Source organism: Chiloscyllium plagiosum, unplaced genomic scaffold (genome assembly GCF_037043375.1).
Source record: "Chiloscyllium plagiosum isolate Xiang-an unplaced genomic scaffold, Cpla_swu_hap1 HiC_scaffold_17, whole genome shotgun sequence".
Lineage (NCBI taxonomy): Eukaryota > Metazoa > Chordata > Chondrichthyes > Orectolobiformes > Hemiscylliidae > Chiloscyllium > Chiloscyllium plagiosum.
In genome coordinates, this window is record NW_028270155.1 from 1,102,656 (window position 1) to 1,127,597 (window position 24,942).

General features: G+C 41.9%; 1 protein-coding gene across 3 annotated transcripts in view; it reads right to left on the reverse strand.

Moving 5' to 3' along the window:
- cdh15 (cadherin 15, type 1, M-cadherin (myotubule)) overlaps window positions 1-24,942 on the reverse strand; it is a 108,890-nt gene that overhangs the window by 54,566 nt on the left and 29,382 nt on the right. For all 3 annotated transcript variants that reach the window (XM_043706474.2, XM_087995647.1, XM_087995646.1), the window contains exons 2-4: window positions 6,384-6,545; window positions 3,908-4,060; window positions 3,449-3,593 (exon numbers count right to left, since the gene is read on the reverse strand). In XM_043706474.2, the coding sequence (XP_043562409.2) occupies window positions 3,449-3,593; window positions 3,908-4,060; window positions 6,384-6,545 (460 nt within the window). The remainder of the gene's footprint in view (window positions 1-3,448; window positions 3,594-3,907; window positions 4,061-6,383; window positions 6,546-24,942) is intronic.

Genomic DNA, 24,942 nt, shown 5'->3' on the forward strand with positions numbered 1-24,942 from the left:
CCAAGTATCCGACCATTAGCCCAGTACCCCATCTTTTTGTTATTCTTCCCAAAGTGAATCACCTCACACTTAGCTACATTGAATTCCATTTGCCACCTTTCTGCCCAGCTCTGCAGCTTCTCTATATCCTGCTGTAACCTGCCACATCCTTCCTCACTGTCAACAACTCCTCCGACTTTCGTATCATCCGCAAACTTGCTCACCCAACCTTCTAACCCCTCTTCCAGGTCATTTATAAAAATGACAAACAGCAATGGTCCCAAAACAGATCCTTGCGGAACACCGCTAGTGACGGCACTCCATGAAGAAACTTTGCCATCAACTACTACCCTCTGTCTTCTTCCATCCAGCCAATTCCTAATCCAAACCTCCAACTCACCCTCAATGCCATATCTCCGTATTTTCTGCAGTAGCCTACCATGGGGAACCTTATCAAACGCCTTACTAAAATCCATATATACCACATCTACCGCTTTCCCCTCATCAACCTCCTTCGTCACCTTTTCAAAGAATTCAATAAGGTTTGTGAGGCACGACCTGCCCTTCACAAAACCATGCTGACTATCCTTGATCACATTATTCCTATCCAGATGTGCATAAATCCTATCCCTTACAATTCTCTCTAAGACTTTGCCCACAACAGAAGTGAGACTCACCGGCCTATAGTTACTAGGGTTATCCCTACTCCCCTTTTTGAACAAGGGAACCACATTTGCTATCCTCCAGTCTTCTGGCACTACTCCTGTAGACAAAGAGGACATAAAAATCAAGGCCAATGGCTCTGCAATCTCCTCCCTTGCTTCCCAGAGAATCCTAGGATAAATGCCATCAGGCCCAGGGGACTTATCTATTTTCACCTTTTCCAGGATTTCCAACACCTCTTCTCTACATACCTCAAAGCCATCCATTCTACTTATTTGTGACTCAGTATTCACATCGACGACAATGCCCTGTTCCTGAGTAAATACTGAAGAAAAGTATTCATTCAGTGTCTCCCCAATCTCTTCCGCCTCCACACGCAACTTCCCACTACTATCCTTGACTGGACCTATTCCTACCCTAGTCATTCTTTTATTCCTAACATACCTATAGAAAGCCTTAGGGTTTTCCCTAATCCTACCGACTAAGGACCTTTCATGTCCCCTCCTTGCTGCTCTTAACTCTCTCTTCAGGTCCTTCCTGGCTACCCTATAACTCTCAATCGCCCCAATTGAACCTTCACGTCTCATCTTGAGATAGGCCGCCCTCTTCCATTTAACAAGGGATTCCAATTCCTTATTAAACCACGGCTCCCTCGCACGACCCTTTCCTCCCTGCCTGACAGGTACATAATTATCAAGGACACTCAATAGTTGCTCCTTGAACAAGCTCCACATATCATTTACACTCTTGCCTTGGAGTCTACTTTTCCAGGCCACACATCCTAAGTCATGCCTCACCGCATCATAATTTCCCTGACCCCAGCTATAACTCTTGCCCTGTAGTACACACTTATCCCTCTCCATCACGAGAGTAAAAATCACCGAATTATGGTCACTATCCCCAAAGTGCTCACCTACCTCTAATTCTAACACCTGGCCTGGTTCGTTACCCAGAACCAAATCCAGTATGGCCTCACCTCTTGTTGGCCTGTCTACATATTGTGTCTACATATTGAGTACAGGAGTTGGGAGGTCATGTTGCGGCTGTACAGGACATTGGTTAGGCCATTGTTGGAATATTGCGTGCAATTCTGGTCTCCTTCCTATCAGAAAGATGTTGTTAAACATAAAAGGGTTCAGAAAAAATTTACAAGGATGTTGCCAGGGTTGGAGGATTTGAGGTATAGGGAGAGGTTGAATAGGTTGGAGCTGTTTTCCGTGGAGTGTTAGAGGCTGAGGGGTGACCTTTATAGAGGTTTACAAAATTCTGAGGGTAGGATAGGATAAATAGACAAAGTCTTTTCCATGGGGTCGGAGAGTCCAAAATTAGAGGGCATAGATTTAGGGTGAGGGGGGAAAGATATAAGAAGGACCTAAGGGGCAATGTTTTCACGCAGAGGGTGGTAAGTGTATGGAATGAGCTGCCAGAGGAAGTGGTGGAGGCTGGTACAATTGCAACATTTAAGAGGCATTTGGATGGGTATATGAATAGGAAGGGTTTGGAAGGATGTGGGCCGGGTGCTGGCAGGTGGGACTAGATTGGGTTGGGATATCTGGTCGGTATGGACGGGTTGGACCGAAGGGTCTGTTTCCATGCTGTACATCTCTATGACTCTATAACTGTCATCTTCCTCCATTTATATCCTATTATCTATCAAAGATAACGGATGCGCAGTAAAAAGTCCATTTCAGATTGAGGATGGAAGTCTTAATTAGGTGCATCTTTGCTGATGGCTCATGGGACCAATCTGATAGAGGCAGTTTCTAACAGAAGCACCGCACATGGAGCAGTTGAATGTTGTGTAGTGGAACGTTTTCAGCATTTGCCACATTTGCCAAGTTACAGTAGCGATTAATATTTTGTGTGATGCACACCAGCTCACAGGAGGGCATTTTCCTCTATCATCAGCCAGGGACCTTTGTGTACAATAATCAAGGTCTAGGACCTTCACGTCACATTTGGAAATGTTAAGTGGAGCTTTGGGTATCCTATTGTTCATCTGGATCCACCCATGTCTACTTTAACACATGATCCTTGGCTATGTGACCATTTTCTGTGGACATGCCCAACCAAATGAACCATCTCTGATAACAAGGAACAACATATTTGGTAGGTCTGCCTTTCAGAGGACTGCGAAAATTATCCAGCCAGTTTTCACAATGTCTACCTAGCTTTTGCATGATTGCCTTGGCTTCTTTCAAGTCACATAGTTTTTCAACTGTCGATGTTGTGTATCATATTGGCTTTGTTTTTTGCATCAATGACAGAAATAATCACAGCTGAACTCAGTGTTTGTTGCAGATTCTGCCTTTACCAAATGATGCTTCTGCTGCTTCATTGATCAAGTTTAGTGACTTTCAAGCATTTATTTGACAGATAGCATTTATTTGAGAAACACTACAACACTGGGTCTTGGTATCATTGCTTGTGGCAGGAATACTGATACGCGGCAGGCCATCATGTTTGAAACTGTGAATGCTCATTGGTGCTCACTCAGCCAGCTGTTGATGAGAGAGTGGTCAGGGAGGGTTACAGTCTGCACTGTGGTAGGTGTGGAGAACGGAGCAGCTCACATTTTGTCTTGATGATCAGATCATGTTGCTGGAAAACGTTTGTGTAAATTGGTAATTCCTTGCAAGTCCCTATTATCTGAGGATATCACAGTCAGAAAAAAACAAGCAGAAAGTAATTGCTTTCTGTTTTGAAGTGCGAAAGATGGTCAGGATGCAAGACTTTTAAAAAATATGCATTTGAACCACTTTAGTTTGTGTCAACACCGTAACCGCTGCCATTCCATGGTACTTACCTGGAGGTGATCCCTCAAGAACATGTCCAATGAAATATTGCTGGTCAAAGGTCGGTCTGTTATCATTCTGATCAATAACAATAATCTCTAGATCTGTAGGCTCTTCCAAAGGCATTCCAGCCTCATTGACAGCGTAAGCTTTGATCTATGTAAAACAAACACAAGCAATTAGGAGAAAGTGAGGTCTGCAGATGCTGGAGATCAGAGCTGAAAATGTGTTGCTGGAAAAGCGCAGCAGGTCAGGCAGCATCCAAGGAGCAGGAGAATCGATGTTTCAGGCATGAGCCCTTCTTCAGAATTCCTGAAGAAGGGCTCATGCCCGAAACTTTGATTCTCCTGCTTCTTGGGTGCTGCCTGACCTGCTGCGCTTTTCCAGCAACACATTTTCAGCAAACACAAGCAATTAGCCTTGGTTTTCAGACCTCTTGTGGTGTCTGCTAATTTTCTCAGGTTTCCTACCTTGTAACTGCTCTTCTCTTCACGGTCCAGCACTGTGGTCAGAAAGACAAGTCCAGTGTCAGGGTCAATGGTGAAGATTCCCTTTGGCTCTTCATCCACCCCAGGTCCCTTAATGCTGTAGATCACCTTACTCGGAAGCTTGTCTGATTTAATCTGTTCAGAAAACACTGTATAATTACCTGCATCCACAATAGGCTTTTATCTTTCTCATTTTCTCCATGGGAATCTCAATTCTATTCTCTTTCCTCCTGTTAAGCTGATTCTTTGCACATTGTCCACAAATGACTAGGTAAAAACTCTGAGCCTCACAATCTAAAATCTCCTCCTGAAACGTTTTACTGCTCTACTTCCCTTTCTACCTGTAAAAACCTACCTCTTTCACTGAGCTTCAGTTCCTACTCCTAATACCCTTTATCTGGTTTGTTGTTCAATTTTCCTTGTGTCTCTCGGAAATGCACTGGAACATTTTTTGTCACAAAGTTGATCCTTTTCTCAAAGTTACTGTGCCCTTGAATCTTTTTCAGAGCGGGGGTAATTGTCCAGGCTCCAACTGGTGGCATAGTGCCTCATGGTTAGCACTGCTGCTTCATAGTGCCAGGGACCCAGGTTCTATTCCAACATCGGGCCACTGTCTGTGTTGAGTTTGCACAGTCTCCCTGTGTCTGCATGGGTTTCCTCCCACAATCCAAAGATGTGCAGATTAGGTGAATTGGCCATGTTAAATTGCCCATACTGTTCAGGGATATGTAGGTTAGGTGCATTAGTCAGGGGTAAATATAGGATAATCAGGTTGGGGAAGGGGGCTGGGTGAGTTACTCTTTGGAAGGGAGCTGCGGTCTTGTTGGGCTGAAGGGCCTGTTTCCACACTGTAGGGAATCTATGCACTAGGCTGGTTTGAAAGGTTTATTGGGATCCTATTTGTTTACCACTAATAGATAATGCCTCCAGCCTGAGGCTTTCTTGTATTAATAATAAAACCGGTATAATCAAGGGGATGTGGCCAGCTCTCTCGCTGTGTAGGTCAATTCAGTTCGGGGTTAGTTGAGTCAGGCTCACAGTTGAAACTGGAAGCTCCCTTCCTCCTGTCCTTCTGACTATGTAACCTATAAGCTTTTTGTGTCATGTTTACTCTTTGTGCTAAGGGGTCTGTGTATGGGGATTGTTGCAAGTATTTTGGAACAGCATCATTAAGTCAGGGTAGTCTGTCGGGTTTTTGGATAGGGTACGTTATTCGGGTATTATCTTTTCGGTATGTTGTGTTTCATTCCGTAATTTTGTAAATAAATTCTGTTTGTTTAAAACTTGGCAGTCAGACCAGCTAATTCACTCTGGGAATATCTACTGTACACTTACCTGAAATAAATAGCAAAGTTACGATCTGGGCTACCTGCTTGAAAATGTTGTGAGGGATCGAGCCTGGTCCATAACATTCTCTATATAAAGAATGCTATGTAAATGCAATACTGCACAGCACTACCTCAGTACTGACCCTCCACTAGTGCAGGGTTCCCTCAGCACTGACCCTCTGACAAAGTAACATTCCATCAGCACTGACCCTCTGATAGTGCTGCACTCCCTCAGCACTGACCCTCCACTAATGCAGGGCTCCCTTAGTACTGACCCTCTGACAATGTCACACTCCCTCAGTACTGACCCTCTGCTACTGCGGGGTGCCCTCTGTACTGACCCACTATTAATATGATGTTCCCTCATCACTGACCCTTCAATAGTCATGGAGTAATTAAGATTTTGCAACAAGGAAAAATGCCATTCAGCCCATCATGTCCACACCAGTCAAAAAACATCCATCTCTTCTAATCCTATTTTCCAGCACTTGGCCTGTAGCCTTGTATTTTATGGTTTCAAGGGTTCATCAAAATGCTTTATAAATGTCCTGCCTCCACCATTGTTCTAGTTCATGATCTCCAGATATCCACAAATCTCTGGGTGAGAACATTTTTCCTCAAATCCCTCTAAGCCTCCTGCTCAATACCTTAAAACTGTGACTGCTGGTTTGGGATCTTTCTACTAAGGGGAGACATTGCTCTCTATCCACCCTTTGTACATCTCTGTCAGATCCCTCCCTCAGCCTGCTGAATGGCTTCAGTGCTGACTTACCAGCAGTGCAGCAGAAGTTACTCCCTCAGTGCTTATCTTCTGACAGTTCAAAGCTGCACTGGGAGTGAGAGATGAGACTAATGATAAATTCACTTTTCTTTTGAGGGTATTCATGGGATCATTCTGAAAGGAGAAAGTGAGGACTGCAGATGCTGGAGGTCAGAGTTGAAAAGTGTGATGAAGGACTTATACCTGAACCATCAATTCTCCTGCTCCTCTGATGCTGCCTGACCTGCTGTGCTTTTCCAGTGCTGCACTTTTCCATTCTGAAAATATTGTCTACTAAACAAAGCTAACATAGGAAAGTCAATACACACCCAGCTCTATTCACATTCCTTACAGATGATGCACCCATTACCTGAACTAACTGGAATGGGATCTTCCTGCTGTTTTCAGAGACTGCAATAGGAGGAATGACCCAGGCTCTTCTAATTCTTGTCAAGCCTTCAGTTGCTGATTTCAGCCTCCAAGGATACAGAACCTGGACATTTTCTGACTGAGTTCTATCCACCATAGAAATCTAGAAAGAATCATTTTAAAAATGTAACAATTAAGTAATCAGCAGTTTCCTGTCAACAGAAGCAAAGAAAACTGGAGGATTGCAATTGCAAACCAGTTAGTTTAATTTTGTGATGGGGAAACTTCTAGAAACAATTATCTGGGAATAGAATTAATAGTCAAATGGAAAAAGATGGGTTGATTAGCAAAAGTCAGCATGGATCTCAAACAGAAATTCATATTAAATTATTTTGTTTGAGTAGGTGTCAGAAAGGCTTGATGACAGTAACTTTGTTGATGTGATGTACATAGATTTCTAGATAGTATTTGATACAGTGCTACTCAACAGACTTGTGAGGAAAGTTATAAAAGGGTCTGTAAAAATATGGATACAAAATTGGTTGAGTGATACGAAACAAAGAGTAATACTCAATGAATATTTTTCAGGCTGAGGGAAGGTTTGCAGTGGAGTTCTGGAGATACTGAGGACTGCAGATGCTGGAGAATCAGAGTGGAACAGGGGAGTCAACATTTCAGGTCTGAACCTTTGAGGTTCCAACCTGAAATGCAGACTTCCCTTTTCCTCTGATACTGCTTGACTTGCTGTGCTTTTTCCAGCTCCACTCTTTATCCACTTGTTGTGGAATTCCACAGGGGTCGATATTTGGCCTCTTGTTTTCCTGACATATTCATGATCTGCATCTTGGTGTGCAGGGGACAGTTTCAAGGTTTGCAGATGACACTAAACTTGGAAGAGTTTGAGGACAAAAGTTTGAAACTCCAAAAGGACATTCACAAGTTGGTGGAGTGGGTGGATGAGTGGCAGATGAGGTTCAATGTAGAGAAGTCTGAGGTGATGTAGTTTGGTAGGAAGAACATTGAGAGACAATATAAAATAGGCATGATGTGGAGGTGCTGATGTTAGACTGGGCTGGACAAAGTCAGGAGCCACACGACACCAGTTTATAGTCACAGGTTTATTTGAAATTACAAGCTTTTGGAGTACTCTCCTTCATCAGGTGAAGTGCATAAAATAGGGGATACAATTCTAAAGGGGTGCAGAAGCAGGAGGACAATGTGTATATGTGCAAAGGTCATTGAAATGGCAGAATAGGCAGAGAGAGTGCTTAATAAGCATCCAAAGTTTTTGGCTTTATTAACAGAGGCATTGAGTACAAGAGCAGGGAGATGACGTCAAACTTGTACAAGACACTTGTTAGACATCAGCAGGAGTATTGTGTATAGTTGTAGGTGCCACATCATAGGAAAGATGTGAATGGATTGGAGGGAATGCAGAAATAATTTACGGGAATGGGTTGGAGAATGAGAAACTTCAGTTACGAGGATAGATTGAAGACATTGATATTCTTCTTCTTGGAGAGAAGGCTGAGAGGAGATCTGATGGAGATTTTCAAAATGATGAGAAGCTGGATAGAGTTGATAGGGAGAAACTGTTCCTGCTTGCAAGAAGAACAAGAATGTGAGGGCATAGACTTAAAGTTATATGCAAACGAAACAGGGTGATATGAGAAAAAACTTTTTCACTCAATGAGGTAGTTAGGGTGTGGAATGCATTTCCTGGAAATGTGATGGAGGCAGATTGAATTCAACCATTCAAGAAGGCATTGGATAGTTACTTGGACAGAAATATTGTGCAAGGGTATGAAGAGAAAGAAACAGATCTGTACTTGGTAATGATGCTCGGTTGAAGAGCCAGTAGAGATACATTGTGTCAAATGGCTTCCTTCTGCAAGTTATAAAATCTTTTAGTTATTGTATAAAAGCTGTAGCTTACAGCAATTCATGAGGCAAAATAAACAGGCTTTTTGAAGGCTTTAGGTGTTTTTTACTGCAGAGAGAGAAAGACATTATCTCCTCTCTTGGAGTCTAAATGTTTCCAGCCATATTTTTCACCTCATAAGCTGTTCAGCTACCTAAGTGTCTGTCATATAGTCGTTGGTAGGCAGATGGTTTTTGTCATTAACAACTAGTTACCACTCCACAAGCCAATTAGCTACTCCTTGCAGAATGAATCTCACTTTGCACACACTCCCTGGTGCCAACCCATCTCCCCACTGGTTGAACAAAGCATTCATGGTAAACAGCGCTTCGATAAATGTTGGTAACAGCTTTTCGAAGGTGTAGTACCTTTTCCACAATCTTTGGTTTTAAAACAGTCCATTTTCCATTTCAGTCCAGAATCAAAAATAAAGAAACTAAAAATATATGATCTTTATACTTTTTAAAAAATCACTTGATTGAACTTAGCAGTTGGAGTTGTCCAGTGGTGTTCGTTTCTAAACCTGATTGATCCACTAGATTCTATATCACTTACAGGAATGCAAATACCACAATAAAACCAGATTCATTCCTAATTCCTTAGTCATTGTGTATGGCTAGGGCTGGCATTGCTTCATTTTTTATTTATTGAAGCGGTTCTGGCAAATGCCATCAACATCAAGAGTTAAAGAGATATTAGCTTTGGTTACACCAAATGGATTTATAAATGTTGAGTCATACTGAGTGCATGTTGAGTAGGGTTCAAAAATGCTTCAGCTACAATCTAAAGATTTTTGATCCAGGTTGTAACTAGCATCTCTAATTGTGCTGTTTATTTAGATAATGCATTAATATTTAATAACAACTAAGAACAACATGTCAAAAAAAACCTTATTTCAACAGTCAAAGCTAGCAATATGTCTTGTCAAACGTGAATTCATGAATGAATGGATAATTTACCCAGAACACGTTGTAGGGCAAGGGTAAATGTTGCCCACTGAAAGTAAAGGTTTTGATAGAATTCCCCAGTCCTAAAGCTAGTTGGCAATATGAGATTTTTAGGTATTGTGGTGACTTTGAGAAATTTGTGCCAAGCCTCAGTACAACAGCTGCATCTCTCACAGATTTATTACGAAAACGTGTAAAAGAGACACATTCAAAAGAATGCCAAATGGCATTTGAGAAGCTGTAGGCAATTCTAACTATTGAATTGATGCTGCCTATTCATTAAATCTTTTAAAATTAATGCTACTGACTTGAGGGTAAATGCAGCCTAATTGCCAGGTGATGAATCAAGAATACACAAACCAGAAGAGGGCTTTTCTAAAAACGAAATCAACAACAGAATAAATAAATATTCTGCACTGAAAGAGGAAACTCTGGGATTGTCACTAGCTCCTAGACATTTTGGAATTTGTATTTGTCACAACCTAAAGAAATGCAAATATATACTGACCATAAGATTACATTACATTACAGTGTGGAAACAGGCCCTTCGGCCCAACAAGTCCACACCGACCCCCCGAAGCGCAACCCACCCATACCCCTACATTTACCCCTTACCTAACACTACGGGCAATTTAGCATGGCCAATTCACCTGACCTGCACATCTTTGGACTGTGGGAGGAAACCGGAGCACCCGGAGGAAACCCACGCAGACACAGGGAGAACGTGCAAACTCCACACAGTCAGTCGCCTGTAAGCTCTTAGTATTTACAGAGAAATTTAAAACTTAAAATGCTAGACTATTTGGATGGAACTTTGTAATTCAACCTTATGAGAATTGTTCATATTGCTGGAAAAATAAAGTAAAATTGTAAATGCACTCTCAAGAATTAATGATGCTGGAATAGTTTGAAGATTTAACAAAAATGTATCAAGAAGTGAATGAAGATAAATGAACTTTTTTTGTATTTCCTTGAATAGGCGTCGTGTTTTCATTGTAATGAAACATTTTTTTGAAACTCTAAAAACAATTAAAATCTCTCTTTTTTTCATGAGCTCTGAAAAGTTACCTGTTAACTCAATCGAAAGACCGGAGTCTAACTGATCTTCCCCCTGGCCTGGGAGTCTTTTTTCCCTCTGCAACTGACAGCAATTAGACTTGTCAACAGGAAATCAAAGAAACCATGAGATAGGTTTTATCTCTATCTTCAAAGTTTGTGAGAAGATTTGTAGCTCGGGTGCTCGTTGCTGTGGTTCTGTTCGCCGAGCTGGAAGTTTTTGCTGCAAACGTTTCGTCCCCTGTCTAGGTGACATCCTCAGTGCTTGGGAGCCTCCTGTGAAGCGCTTCTGTGGTGTTTCCTCCGGCATTTATAGTGGCCTGTTCCTGCCGCTTCCGGTTGTCAGTTTCAGCTGTCCGCTGTAGTGGCCGGTAGATTGGGTCCAGATCGATGTGTTTGTTGATGGAGTTTGTTGATGGACCCAATATACCGGCCACTACAGCGGACAGCTGAAACTGACAGCCGGAAGCGGCAGGGACAGGCCACTATAAATGCCGGAGGAAACACCACAGAAGCGCTTCACAGGAGGCTCCCAAGCACTGAGGATGTCACCTAGACAGGGGACGAAACGTTTGCAACAAAAACTTTATCTCTATCTTTTGCATTTGAACCCTGGACTACTGGGACATTGTTCCTTTTAGATATATATTCCTGCATAACAGCAGGATAATTGGATTTTTGTCACTTTATATAAGAATACATTTTTTACTTCTAATAATCATTTGAGGTCAGTGAAGAAATCTGGAGAAAATGTGTTTTTTTTGTGATTAGGTTCCCTACAGTATGGAACATTTGGCCCAACAAGTGCACACCGACCCTCCGAAGAGTAACCCACCCAGACCCATTTCCCTCTGACTAATGCATCTAACACTATGGGCAATTTAGCATGGCCAATCCACCTGACGTGCACATTTTTGGATTGTAGGAGGAAATTGGAGCACCCAGAGGAAACCCACGCAGACACCGGGAGAATGTACAAACTCCACACAGTCACCCAAGGCTGGAATCGAACCCCTGTCCCTGGAGCTGTGAGGCTGCAGTGCTAACCACTGAGCCACTGTGCTGCCCCCTGGGTAACAGTAAATAGGAGAGACAAATTGACCATTTTGGTGAATAAGTAAGGCAATTACACTTTGGGTACAGCTCATGGAGTACTGGTGAAGTTAATTTCCAGTACACTCAATAGAATCAGAACATTAATTATGCACAGGTGATTATCTCTGGTTATTTATGGGCAGGGATTTTTGGATTAATTCATGTGATGTGAACATCAATAACTAAACCAATGTTTTTTATCTATCGTAATTGTGCTGGAGTAGATTCTGGTGAGATGCCTTCTTGAACCTCTGCAGTTCTTCAGATGTAGGGACAACCACAATGACATTAAGGAGAGGATTTCAAGATTTTCATCTTGCAGCACTAAAGGAACAGTGATATATTTCCAAGTCAAGATGGTGAGTGACTTGGAAGGGAACTTGCTGAAGGTGATGTTCCCATATATCTATTGCCCTTCTCCTTCGAGGTGGTAATGGTCATGGGTTTGGAAGGTGCTATTTAAGAAGTCTTGGTGAATTTCTGCAGTGCATCTTGCAGATGGTACATATGACTACTCCTAAGCCCAGGGGGTAAATATTTGTGGATCCGGTGCCAATCAAGTAGGCTACTTTGTCCTAACTTTTTGAGTGTTTTAGAGTTCCAAGCAAGTGGGGAGTATTCCACTTTTGCCTTGTAGATAGTGGACAGGCTTTGGTGAGTGATGAGGTGAGTTACTTACTGCAGGATTCCTAGCCTTTCACCTGCTGTTGTAGCCAGAGTACTCATATGGCTTGTCTGGTTCATTTTCTGGTCATTAGTAAGCCTCAGATGTAGATAGTGGGAGATTTAATAATAGCAGTGCCATTTAATGCCAAGGGGTAATGGTTAGATTCTCTCTTGTTGGAGATGGCTATTTGATGGCTAGTATCTATCACAGGTTTTATTTATTCACTCACAGCATGTGGGCATTGCCAGATAGGCTAGCATTCATTGTCCATCCTTAATTGCCCACAGGGCAATTAAGAGTCAACCACATTGCTGTTAGTCTGGAGTCATATGTAGGCCAGACCAGATAAGGATGGCAGATTCCTTCCCTAAAGGACATTAGTGAACCAGATGGGTTTTTCTGACAATTGACAATGGTTTCATGGTTATTATTAGACTCTTACTTCCAGATTCTTTATTAAATTCTGAATCCACCATCTGCCAAGGCAGGACATGAACCCAGGTCTCCAGAACATTAGCTGAGTTCCTCAAGTAATAGTCTAGCAATAATATCACTAGGCCATCGCCTCCCCTATTTACCAGCTGGTGTCAATCTCAGATTACTTACCAGCTGCTTTCTATTCTTGGGTTATTTCTTGGTTGGTGTGGGCTATTACCTGTTGACACATGTTTTGGGTTATTTCCATGAAGGTTTTTATCTCAGGTAATTTACTAGTTGCTGTCTATTCTCAGTTTATTTAGAATGTTTGTTCTACTGAGATAGCTGAACTTTAATTTTTTGATAATAATACTGAACCGTCAGGAGATCAGGACCTTGTCAATGAGGCTAGAACCTTATCTGTGTAATGGAACTGATCTTCAAACAAAGGCAATTATCCAGTAAGCACCAAGGTCAATGTAGGAATTTGGAATTCAGCCTTCCCATACAGTTGTTGAGGCTGGGATCAACTAAAACTTTTCAATACTGAATTAAATAAATTCTTGCTACATAAGCATGTTAATCATTAATCTTCAAGCTGGAATATGGATTTATTATGAGTTTGGCCGTAATCTATCTGGATTGAGAAATAGATTTGAAGTGTTGAATGTCCTCCTCTGAATGTCTTCCTTATTATGTCAAGGATACAGAGCAACACATTGTCTCATATACAGGAAGATGGTACAGGAGCTATTTGCAAGCCAGACATCAAATGCATACTGGAATGCAGAGTGAAGCTGGGGGCGTTGGTTGGGGGGATGAATGGTGAAGGGGTGAGTCAGCAGACGGGATGCATTGGAGCAGGAGAAGTTCAGGGAGTTGTGAGTAAGGGGATGGAGATTTGGGGAAATTGTAAAGGAAGTTTAGTGAGAATCCAGTGTTTGGAATGAAGGCGGTACAAGCTGAAAATTAAATGGAGCATTCTTTGATTCTCCGTGGGATTAGAGACAATGCTGGTGGAGGAGGGGTTACTGACAAGTAGCAGCTGAAATAATGACAGATGTTACTGAGTTATGCCTTTAAATGATCCAAATATGTCCCAGATTATTAACACAAGACATATTTCTTCCTTATCACTTATTAATAATTACATCTTGAGGGTTTCCTTTCCCAGCATGGGTGGTTTTGTCACCTTTACTTAAATAACAGCCAATAGACCACCCCACAGCATATCCATCTGGCCAGGGCAGAATTGTCCACACATTATTTCAAGCTTGTAATTTCCAAGGATTTGGGGGGGGGGAGAGAAGAATACAGGGTTATTGACAAGGAACATGAGTGTGTGTGTGTGTGTGTGAGAGAGAGAGAGAGACAGACAGACAAACAGACAGGGAGACCAACACGAGTCATAGAGCTGTACAGCATGGAAACAGACCCCTTTGGTCCAACTCATCTAGGCCAACCAAATATCCTATATTTACTTAGTCCCATTTGCCGGCATTTGGCCCATACCCCTCCAAACCCTTCCTATTCATATGTTTAGATCAGAGTGGTGCTGGAAAAGCACAGCAGGTCAGGCAGCATCCAAGGAGCAGGAAAATCGACATTTCGGGCAAGGACTTATATATTGGTCAGGAATTCAGGGAAAATTCTTCTGTTTTTCTTTGAAATAGTGCCATAAAACCACTACAGCAGGGATATGCGGTTTCAGGGTCTAGATTAGAGTGGTGCTGGAATCTGTCTGTGTGGGGTATGGAGTTTCAGTCAAGCCTCAAATCCAAAAGACACAATCTTAAACAGTGCCACACTGCCTTAGTGACACACTCCCGGAATGGGATTTGAAAACAATCTTTTGAGCTAGAGGTAGATCTGTTCTCCACTAATTCACAGTTGGCCCTATAATAACTGATATAGGTTTCAAGCACTCAGTGATTACATTTCTGTACTTTTTTAAATTAAGTTCAGAATCACAGCATTCTAATAGTGCAAATGGAGGCCATTTAATCCATCGTTATTTAAAAAGCAACATGACGTGGTACTATTCTTCTACCCTTTCCCTGTAACCTTACAGACAGGCACGGTGGCTCAGTGGTTAGCACTGCTGCCTCACAGCGTCAGGGACCCAGGTTTGATTTCAGCCTCGGGCAACTGTGTGGAGTTTGCACATTCTCCCTGTGTCTGCGTGGATTTCCTCTCACAGTTCAAAGATGCACAGGTTAGGTGAAATGGCTATGCTAAATTGCCCATACTGTTCAGGGGTATATAGGTTAGGGGCATTAGCCTGGGGAAATGGGTCTGGGTGGGTTACTCATCAGAGCGTTGGTGTGGACTTGTTGGGCCAAATGGTCTGTTTCCACACAATAAGGATTCTATGAATTTATATTTTAATAATCATCTAAACCCTCTTGAATGCCTTGAATCTGTCTTTACAGTACTCTCCAGAACCAAACCATTCACTTGAAAGTTTCTCACATTGCATTTATTTCTTTAGCAAATTGCTTGAAATCTGTGCCCTCTAGTTCTTAATTCTTTTACAAGAGAGAGAAGTTTACGCTAAGATACTGAGTGACCAGAGACTACACCAGTGAGAGAGGAAGCTGAAATATGCACATTGCTGCATAGACCCTGCAGAAACTCTAGGAATTCTAGAAATGGACTTAACTACTGGAGCAAACCGTGTCTGGGCCAAGACACAGCCCAGTCTAAATAAATACTAGCACCTGTCAGAGGAAATTATCCAAATCTGCAGGAAGGTATCATATTACCAAGCCTTAGAACAGCAATTTGAGGGAAGGACAAGGAGCAGGAACAGTGACCAAAAATCAGAGAGCCAAGAGAGTTGCAAAGAGAGAAAGAAAGACAGAGACATGATCATGTGTGATAGAAAGAGAGAACAAGAGAGAAACAAAGAGGTATCGAGGAGGCACACAAAAAGAAAAAAGCACAAAGAGAGAGATTTAATTTTTACTGCCAAGTTGGGTCATTGGGGATTAGGTTCAAGTTTGTGAGGGTTAATTCTCAAATAAATGTATGACATGTTGGATTCACACCATGATCACGCTCACATCTGTGTTTTATTAATGTATGTGAGAGGTGAGGGTCCTGTGGAGCCATCAATCAGTTAATGAAATAATGAACTAATTGAATCTTCAACCCAGGATTCTGGCCATAATCAATGAAACTGACAAGCTGGAAAGCCTTACACATTGAAACTGCTTAGCTGCTGACCTGTCTACGTGAAAGGCTTTCAGTCATTCCATATGTTCTCTGAGACTGATTTCAAACACTTCCAAGTTTTTGGTAAAAGCAAAATACTGTGAATGTTATTAATTTGGAATAAAAATAAAAAATGTTGGTGAAACTCAGCAGGTCTGTGCAGGGTGACTGAAGGAGAATAATATTAAACTCAAAACATAACTAATGTTTCTCTCTCCTGTTTCTCTGTGGAGAGGGAAACAAAGTTAACATTTTGAATCCAACATGATCCTTCTTCAGTTTCTGTCCACACCTGCAGAGTTTCTTCAGTACTTTTGATTTTCAAGATTTGGAGAAATTCCATGCTGTCAGCATTTCCTGCAGCATGGGAACACTTTACTGTATTAGCATGGACCACGAAAGAGCAACAACTGGATCAGTTACAACAACAGCTACAATCCAGAAGGACATGAGCAGCAGATATATGGGAACACCATGATCTGCAAGGTCTCCTCCAAGCTACTCACCATCCTGGCTTGGAAATAAAACGCTGTTCTTTCAGTGTCACCTGAATCAAAATGCTCAACCTCCCTCCCTAACAGCATTGTGGGTATTCTTACACCAAATGAACTTCAGTGATTCAAGAGAGCACTCACCATGTCCTTCTCAAGGGAAATTAGGGATGGGCAATAAATGCTGGTCCAGCCAATGATTCCAATATCCTGTGAGTGAATTTTTAAAAGTCCACCAGCAACAGAAACAACAGCACCACCAACAGTGACATTCTCTGCAGTGGTAGGGCAAATAGCCACAGAATTCCAGCTAGAAGGAAATTGTATTCCTAGAAAAGGCGATATGGACAGCAACAGCAGTGTCTTGTAAGGTTTAGATTTTCACAGCAGGTTGCTACTGAATTTTGCAGCAACTGGAACAAGACCTCTTTCTAAATAGGCCAGTTGTCAACAGTGAATTTCTTCATCTTCATCACTTGTCATGGATCCCTTTGTGACATCCCTAGAATCTGACAATCTGCAACTTCTACAGATCCATTTTGACAGTGATGAAGACATTTTGATAACTACAATCAGATTTAATGCTGTGATCATATTTTCACAGGTTCAGAGAATCACTGATATCACATAGCAATCAAGGCACCCTCAGGTAAGCAATAAGTTTCCATAAATTAAGAGCTATTCCCTTCACTCAATGTTTAGCATGTTTGTGTCCATCAGAAGTTTGCCATACCTGTCTGCGCAAAATATCCTGGAAGTTGCCATGATTTGTTCACTCAGGTTTCAGATTTCCCTCAGGTTTTCATACCCACCAAACAGCATGAATGGGTGACTCCTTTAAAACAAGGACTATGCTTTGATAATCTGGCTGATATCATCAACGAGGAGCCCGACCAAAGATAACACAAGAGTGATTCAAGTACCTTCAGAGAGCTCGGGGCACCATTAGAATTCACCAAGATCCTCCAGAATGCACAACAAATAATTAAGGAAGGATTGAAACTGCAGGAGAAGGAAGGTGCAGATCACAGAGGGGGAGGGAGAGAAGAGGAAAGGGAAAGAGGGGGAAAGGAAAAGGAAGGAAATGAGAAAGAGGAGGAACCAAATGTAGCTCTGCGGCCTGAAGCTGCTCATCTGGCTGCCAGAAAGTGTGGGATGACGTCGACAAACCATAAGATGTAGGAGCAGAAGTAGGAAATTTGCCCCCCCTAGAACCTGCTCTCTCATTAAATAAGATCATGGCTGAGCTGGTAATGCACAACTCCACTTTCCTGCTTTTTCACAACCCTGATTTCTATACTGATTAAAAATGTCATTCTTAGCTTTGAATATACTTAACAACCCAACCTCTACAGCCAACTGTGGTAAAGAATTCTGCACATTCACTATTCTTTATGAGAAGAAATTCTTTGTCATCTCAGAATTAACTGAGTGACCCCTTATTCTGAAATTATGCCCTTTGTTCCTGGAATCGTCCATAAAGTCCTTAATAATTTTGTATGTTTCAAAAAGAACACCTCTCATTCTTCTAAATTCCAGTGAGTACCACCTTAAACTACTTAAACTCTCCTCATAAGTCAGTTTCTCCAAATGTAGGATCAACATAGTGAATCTTTTCTAGACTATCTCCAATGCCAGTATATAAGGGAACCAAAATAGTTCACAGTACTCCAGCTGCAGTCTAACTTGTGCCTTGTATTGCAATATTTCCCTATTTTTATTCTATCTCCTTTGAAATAAAGGCCAGCATTCTATTTGCCTTCCCCATTACCTGGAGAACTTGGATACTATTGTCTATATTGTTTATATTCTTCTCCAGGCACTTTGTATCATCCTCACCACTGGCTTTCCCATCTTATTTTTGACATCTGCAAACTTGGTTATAGTACATTTACTTCCCTCATCCAAGCAATTCATATATAGTGTAAATATCTGTGACCCAAGCAATGATCCTGCGGCACCAAACTAGTTACAGGTTGCCATCTTGAAAATGGCCTCTTATCCCAACTCTGTTTTCTGTAGGTTAGCCAATCCTCTATCCAGACTAATATACTACATTCAACACCATGAGCTATTATTTTATTAAGTAGCCCAATGTGTGGTAATCTATCAAATTCCTTCTGAACATCCAACATATTATATCATCTATTTCCCCTTTATCTACCCTGCTGGTTACCTCCTCAAAGAATTTTAATCTGTTTGTTGGGCATGATTTTCTCTTCATGAAACCACACTGACTCTATTTGATCATCTTATGTATTTCTAAATGCTCTGCTTTTACATTCCTTTATGATAGGATTGCAGGAGTTAGGAGCAGGAGTAGCTCTATGAGCCCGTTCTTCCATTTAACATGACCATGGCTCATCTTGTCCTGGTTTCAACTCCACTTTCCTATCTCCTCCCCAAAGCCCTTTATCCCACTTTTCATCAGGAAACATATCAGTTTCTTTCTTGAATCCGTTGATGGATTCTGCCCCCTCTGCACTCTGAGGCAGTGAGTTCCACAGATTCACAACCTTCTGAGAGAAGGAATTTCTCCTCATTTCAGTTTTGAATCTACCTCCTCTCAATCCATATCTATGAACCTCTTGTTCTAGACAGTCTCACAAAGTGGAATATCTGTTCAACCTCCACCTTATCAATTCCCTTTAGCGCTTTAATTACTTCAATCAGATCTCTCCTCATTCTTCTGGACTCCAGCGAGTACAAACCCAAGCTATTGAGCGGCTCTTTCATCCCTGGAATCAACCTGGTCCAATGCCCCCACATCCTTCCTTAAGTAAGGAGACCAAAACGACACAGTTCTCTGGGTGTGGTCTCACCAATGCCTTTTATAATTGTTACAATACTTGTTTACTTTTATAATCCAGGCCTTTTGTAATAAATGCCAAGATTCCTGAGTCATGCTGAAGTCAATTTGAGTGTTGGCATCTAGGTCATAGAGTTATAAAACATGGAAACATACCCTTCAGTCCAACCAATCCATGCCAACCATAATCCCAAACTAAACTAGTCCCACCTGCATGGCCAGTATCCCTCCAAGCATTCCTTATTCATGTACTTATCCAAATGTCTTTTAAGTTGGACGATTTGAGCTATAGGGAGAGGCTGAACAGGCTGGGGCTGTTTTCCCTGGAACATCGGAGGCTGAGGGGTGACCTTATAGAGGTTTACAAAATTATGAGGGGCATGGATAGGATAAATAGGCAAAAGTCTTTACCCTGGGGTCAGGGAGTCCAGAACTGGAGGGCATAGGTTTAGAGTGAGAGGGGAAAGATATAAAAGAGACCTAAGCGGCAACTTTTTCACGCAGAGGGTGGTACGTGTATGGAATTAGCTGCCAGAGGAAGTGGTGGAGGCTGGTACAATTGCAACATTTAAGAGGCATTTGGATGGGTATATGAATAGGAAGGGTTTGGAGTGATATGGGCTGGGTGCTGGCAGGTGGGACTAGATTGGGTTGCGATATCTGGTCGGCATGGATATGTTGGACCGAAGGGTCTGTTTCCATGCTGTACATCTCTATGACTCTATGACTCTATAAATGTTGTAATCGTATCCATATCCACCATTTCCTCATTCCACACACAAACCACACTGTAAAAATGTCGGCTCTCATGACCTTCATAAATCTTTCTCCTCTCACCTTAAAGATATGCCCCCTAGTCTTGAAAACCCCCACTCTATGGAAAAGACCCTTGCCATCATTTTCTCTCATGATTTTGTATACCTCTATAAAGGTCACCCCTCATCCTCCTACGCTCCAGTGAGAAAAGTCCCTACCTATTCAGCCTCTCCTTATAACTCAAACCCTCCATTCCCAGCAACATCCTGGTAAATATTTGCTAAATCTTCTCCAGCTTAATAATATCCTACTTATAACAGAACGACCAGAACTGGACACAGAACTGGACACAGATTCAAGTTGGCAATGGAGTAGGATTCCTCAGCCAGAGCTCACCTGCTCCATCTGTTTCTCTTTTTTCTCTCTTTCATGTTTGTTTTTTCATCTTTCTCCTCAGCGATGTCCTGAACTCCCAGTCTCAGTGCAGACCCAGTGTGGCAATCTCTCAGCTCATTGTGTCTCTCTCTCAACCTATGTGATGGTCAGTCAGTGGCCCAGTGTAGCATTCTTTCAGCCCATGTGGCCTCAGCATGGACCTTAGACTTCAAGATGATTCCAGAGCAGTCTCCCAACCTCAAGAGCCTCGATGTGAAGTCTAGTGTGATCTGGAGTCAAAGCCGCACAGACTAGAGGCTCGGTGCTGGTGTGGACTGGGTTGGAACACTATTTTGAACTTTTTATTTCTTTATCTATTTCTTTTCCCTAAGAATTTGTACTCAAGAATCTGTACCTAGGTACCTTTCTATCCAAGATGGTGCCTTGTAAGTGACAACTTGTAAACGTTTTAGTGTACTCATGAATACATGTGACAAGATGGCTGATTCTAAGATTCTACTGGAGAAGGGGCCTCACCAATGTTCAGTACAACCTCAGCATGATGTCCCAACTCCTATCCTCAACGGTCTGAGCAGTGAAGCCAAGCTTGCTAAACACCTTCTTAACCCCCTGTCTACATGTGACAGAACCCCAGGTCCCTCTGTCCTACAACATTAACCAATATTACTTAATTGTATAAGTCCTACCCTTGTTTATTTTACCAAAATGCAATATCTCACATTTATCCAAATTAAACTCCACCTGCCACTCCTTAGTCTATTAACCTAATTAATCAAGTTCACTTTATAATCTTTTTTTAAAAATATTTTGATTGAAAAGATATTTTTTAATATAAATTAACAAAATTACATCAACAATAAACCAACTATATACTTTATATATAAAATTATTTAAAAATCGAAATAAAAAACTATACTCATGTGTAAGGTAAACAACCCAGTGGAAGTAATAAATAAATAAATAACACTGCTCAGCACAACAAAACAATAGCTCCCGACATTCAAGAGCATTGAATATTACACCCACATTTATTTGAAATTGTTCCTCTCAGGGTATCAAGTTTACTAAATCAGATCATCATGACAACACAAAATACTTTTTTTTAAATGGCAGACAAGTCTGCGGCTAGGTAATCCAAACAGGGCTGCCATGTCTTATAAAAATTTTCAATTTCTTGGTGCACCATATTTGTGAGAATGTCCAGGGGAATATGTTCCATAATTAGCTTACGCCAACCCAACAGGCCCGGGGGGGGGGGGGGGGGGCGGTTTCAGGCACCCAACACATCAAAATGTTTTTCCTCGTGCAGAAAGAAAGGATGTTAAAAAGTTTTCTCCTATGATGTGTCTAAAGAACACAAAGTTGGAGAGGCCCAGGAGAAGAGATCGGGTCCGTCTTAATTTTGGTCTCAAAGACCCTCCCTATTACTCCTGCCACAGCACTCCAGGTACAAAGCCTGTGACAGGACCACAGATAGTGAGTGAGAGTAACAATGTTTATTTTACATTTGGGGCACACTGAGGATACTCCCACCTTAAATTTCAAGACACGGTGTGGGGTCAGATGAATTTTTAACTGCATGGCATGGGCCCTATTATAGATTGAAATCTTTCTCGCATTTTCATAGATATTCTCCCATTTCTCAGAGGGGATCTCAATTCCTCACTCTCTCTCTCCCAGACCTCACGTAGTGGCTAAATATCATCTGAGGGACCATGCCCCAACAAATGATAAAGAAGACTAACTGAGAGAGTGTTTTTGGCATGAAGCACCCTCTTTTCTATAGGAATCGGTCAAGAGCAAAGTTCATTCTTGAACAAAGTCCTTAATCTGGAAAAAGCAAGAAAGGTCTCTTCTAGATGTGAGAAACAAAAGCTCACTCACTTCAATAATTTCAGTCCGAGACCAAAAATCTGAAACAGTGTCGTTTATTTGTACACTTGCAAGTGGGTGCCATGTCTAATGCCAGGTAAGGCAATGACAAATGCACATCAAATCCAACAAACTCTCAAAATTTATACAGTTTGAATCCCCATATTTTTCCTTATTTCATTGTTTGCCCCCCTCCTCCGCTTACGTCACTCATTTCCTTAAGACTGATCCCACAACTTCTGTTTATCCGGCCTTGTCGGTGACAAATGTCTATCTCTGCCTCCCATAAAGTTGTTTGATGTCATCCCATCCTTTGCTTACCATTATCTACTCCCTCCATCTGCGCTGCCCCTCACAGCATCTTATCACTAGGCCCTTTTAATTGGGGTTTGTTCCTGTGTCTCTGTACAAGTGGGAAACAGATGTTTATAAAGGCCTTTTTTCACAGCATTTTATCTAGTGCCTGTATTTCTACCATTGTTCTGTAATCACGTCTCATGCTAATGTCCTTCCTCGATGTAGTTCCCATTTTTGCTAACTTAGCTCCTAGCTGAGAAAACAATCACAGACTAATGTGAATTCATTTACTCTGTATCAGAAATGGTAATTTGTAGAAATACCATTAATTCACCTATATCCCACATAGATAATCCATTCTTGCGGCTCATTTGGTCAAAGGACATCAATGTTTTGCCCTCAAAAAAGTCACCCAAACAGGAAACCCCCCCTAGCTGCCCAGTGTTTAAACCCGGGGTCCATTATCCCTGGCCGGAACCCTGGCATCCCACTATAGGGATAATAAAAGAAGTTTTGGATATATTACCCTCACTCTGCTGCATTGCCCTCCACACTTTGACAGTATGAATAACTATTGGATTACAACAGTCCTCATTTTATCTTAGAACAACAGGCGAGTAGGGGAACACTTTACCTGGGAGGCCTCAATATCCAACCATATTGATGCTGGGTCCTCACAAGCCCACAAAAGATAAAATGAGCTTAATTGGTATCTTTTAATATTTGGGAGGTCCCCTCCTCCCAGCCTTTGGGGCAATTGTAATTTGGCGAGTTTAATAAGGGGCCACCTGTGGTGCCAAATAAAAGAGTTAAATCAGCCATTTAGTCTCCTAAATGTTTATCTGGGAAAAATCAAGGGAAGCATTTGCATAGGGTATAGCAAACAAGGAAGGATATTCATTTTAATAAGGGCTACTCAGCCTAACCAGGATATTGGAAGAGCCTCCCGTCTTTGAGGATCTTGCTTAATTTTGTCAAGCAAATGGTCAAAATTAGCCTTAAATAACTGATCAAAGACAGGAGTAATGAAAATACCTAAATAAAGAAAACACCCCTGTGACCACTTAATGCGAAACCATGACTCACCCTCAACATCGGATATTCCCCCAAAACCCTTCATTGACATCGCCTCCGATTTGGAAAAATTAATCTTATAGCCCGAAAAGGAGCCAAATAAATTAATACATTGTATCAAATGGGGTACAGAAACTACTGGGTTTGACAAGAAGATAAGAACACCATCCGCATAACAATGTGATCTGATGTGTCTTTAGTTAAAAATCACACAACACCAGGTTATAGTCCAACAGGTTTAATTGACAGCACACTAGCTTTCGGATGTGTCTTTGATCCATTTCTGGGGCAGTTATGTTAGGACCCTCCGGGTAGCCTCTACTGGTGGTTCTCTCACCAGTGTAAAAGCTAGAGGTGAGAGGAGATAACCTTGCTGACTACCCCTACAGATACTAAAATTACTGGATCTCACACCGTTGGTGAGAATTGCAGCCAGAGGATCACTATAAAGGGTTCCTACCCATCTAATAAAAACTCCACTGAGACTAAACCATTCCAAGGCTTAAAAAAGATATTGTCATTCCACCTGATCAAATGCCTTAGAACGCAGAACATAGGACATAGAATGTTACAGCGCAGTACAGTCCTTTGGGCCCTTGATGTTGCGCTGACCTATAAAAATAATCTGATGCCCATCTAACCTTTCATTATTATCCATATGTATGTCCAATGCCCATTTAATTGCCCTTAATGTCGGTGAGTCTACTCCTGTTGCAGGCAGGCTGTTCCACGCCCCTACTACTCTCTGAGTAAAGAAACTACCCCTGATATCTGTCCTAAATCTATTACCCCTCAATTTAAAGCTGTGTCCCCTCATGTTAGCCTTCATCATCTGAGGAAAAAGGCTCTCCCTGTCCACCCTATCTAACCCTCTGATTATCGTATACATCTCGACTAAGTCACCTCTCAACCTTCTTCTTTCCAACTAAAACAGTCTCAGTTCCCTCAGCCTTTTCTCATAAGACCCTCCCTCCATACCAGGCAACATCCCAGTAAATCTCCTCTGCATCCTTTCCAAAGCTTTTACATCCTTCCTGTAATGCAGTGACCAGAACTGTACACAATATTCCAGGTGCGGCCGCACCAGTGTCTTGTACAGCTGAGGCATGACCTTGTGGCTCCAAAACTCAATCCCCCTACCAGTAAACACCAACACACCGTATGCCTTCTTAACAACCCTATCAACCTGGGAGGCAACTTTCAGGGATTTATGCACCTGGACACCGAGATCTCTCTGTTCACCTACACTGCCAAGAATTTTACCATTAGCCCAGTACTCTGCATTCCTGTTACTTCTTCCAAAATGAACTACCTTACACTTTTCGGTATTAAGCTCCATTTGCCACTTCTCAGCCGAGATCTGTATCTTATCTATGTCCCTGTGTAACCCACAACATCCTTTGGCACTATCCACAACTCTGCCTACCTTAGTGTCATCTGCAAATTTACTGACCTATCCTTCTACACCCACATCCAGATCATTTATAAAAATGACGAACAGCAGTGGCCCCAAACTAAATCATGTGGCACACCACTCTGGTAACCG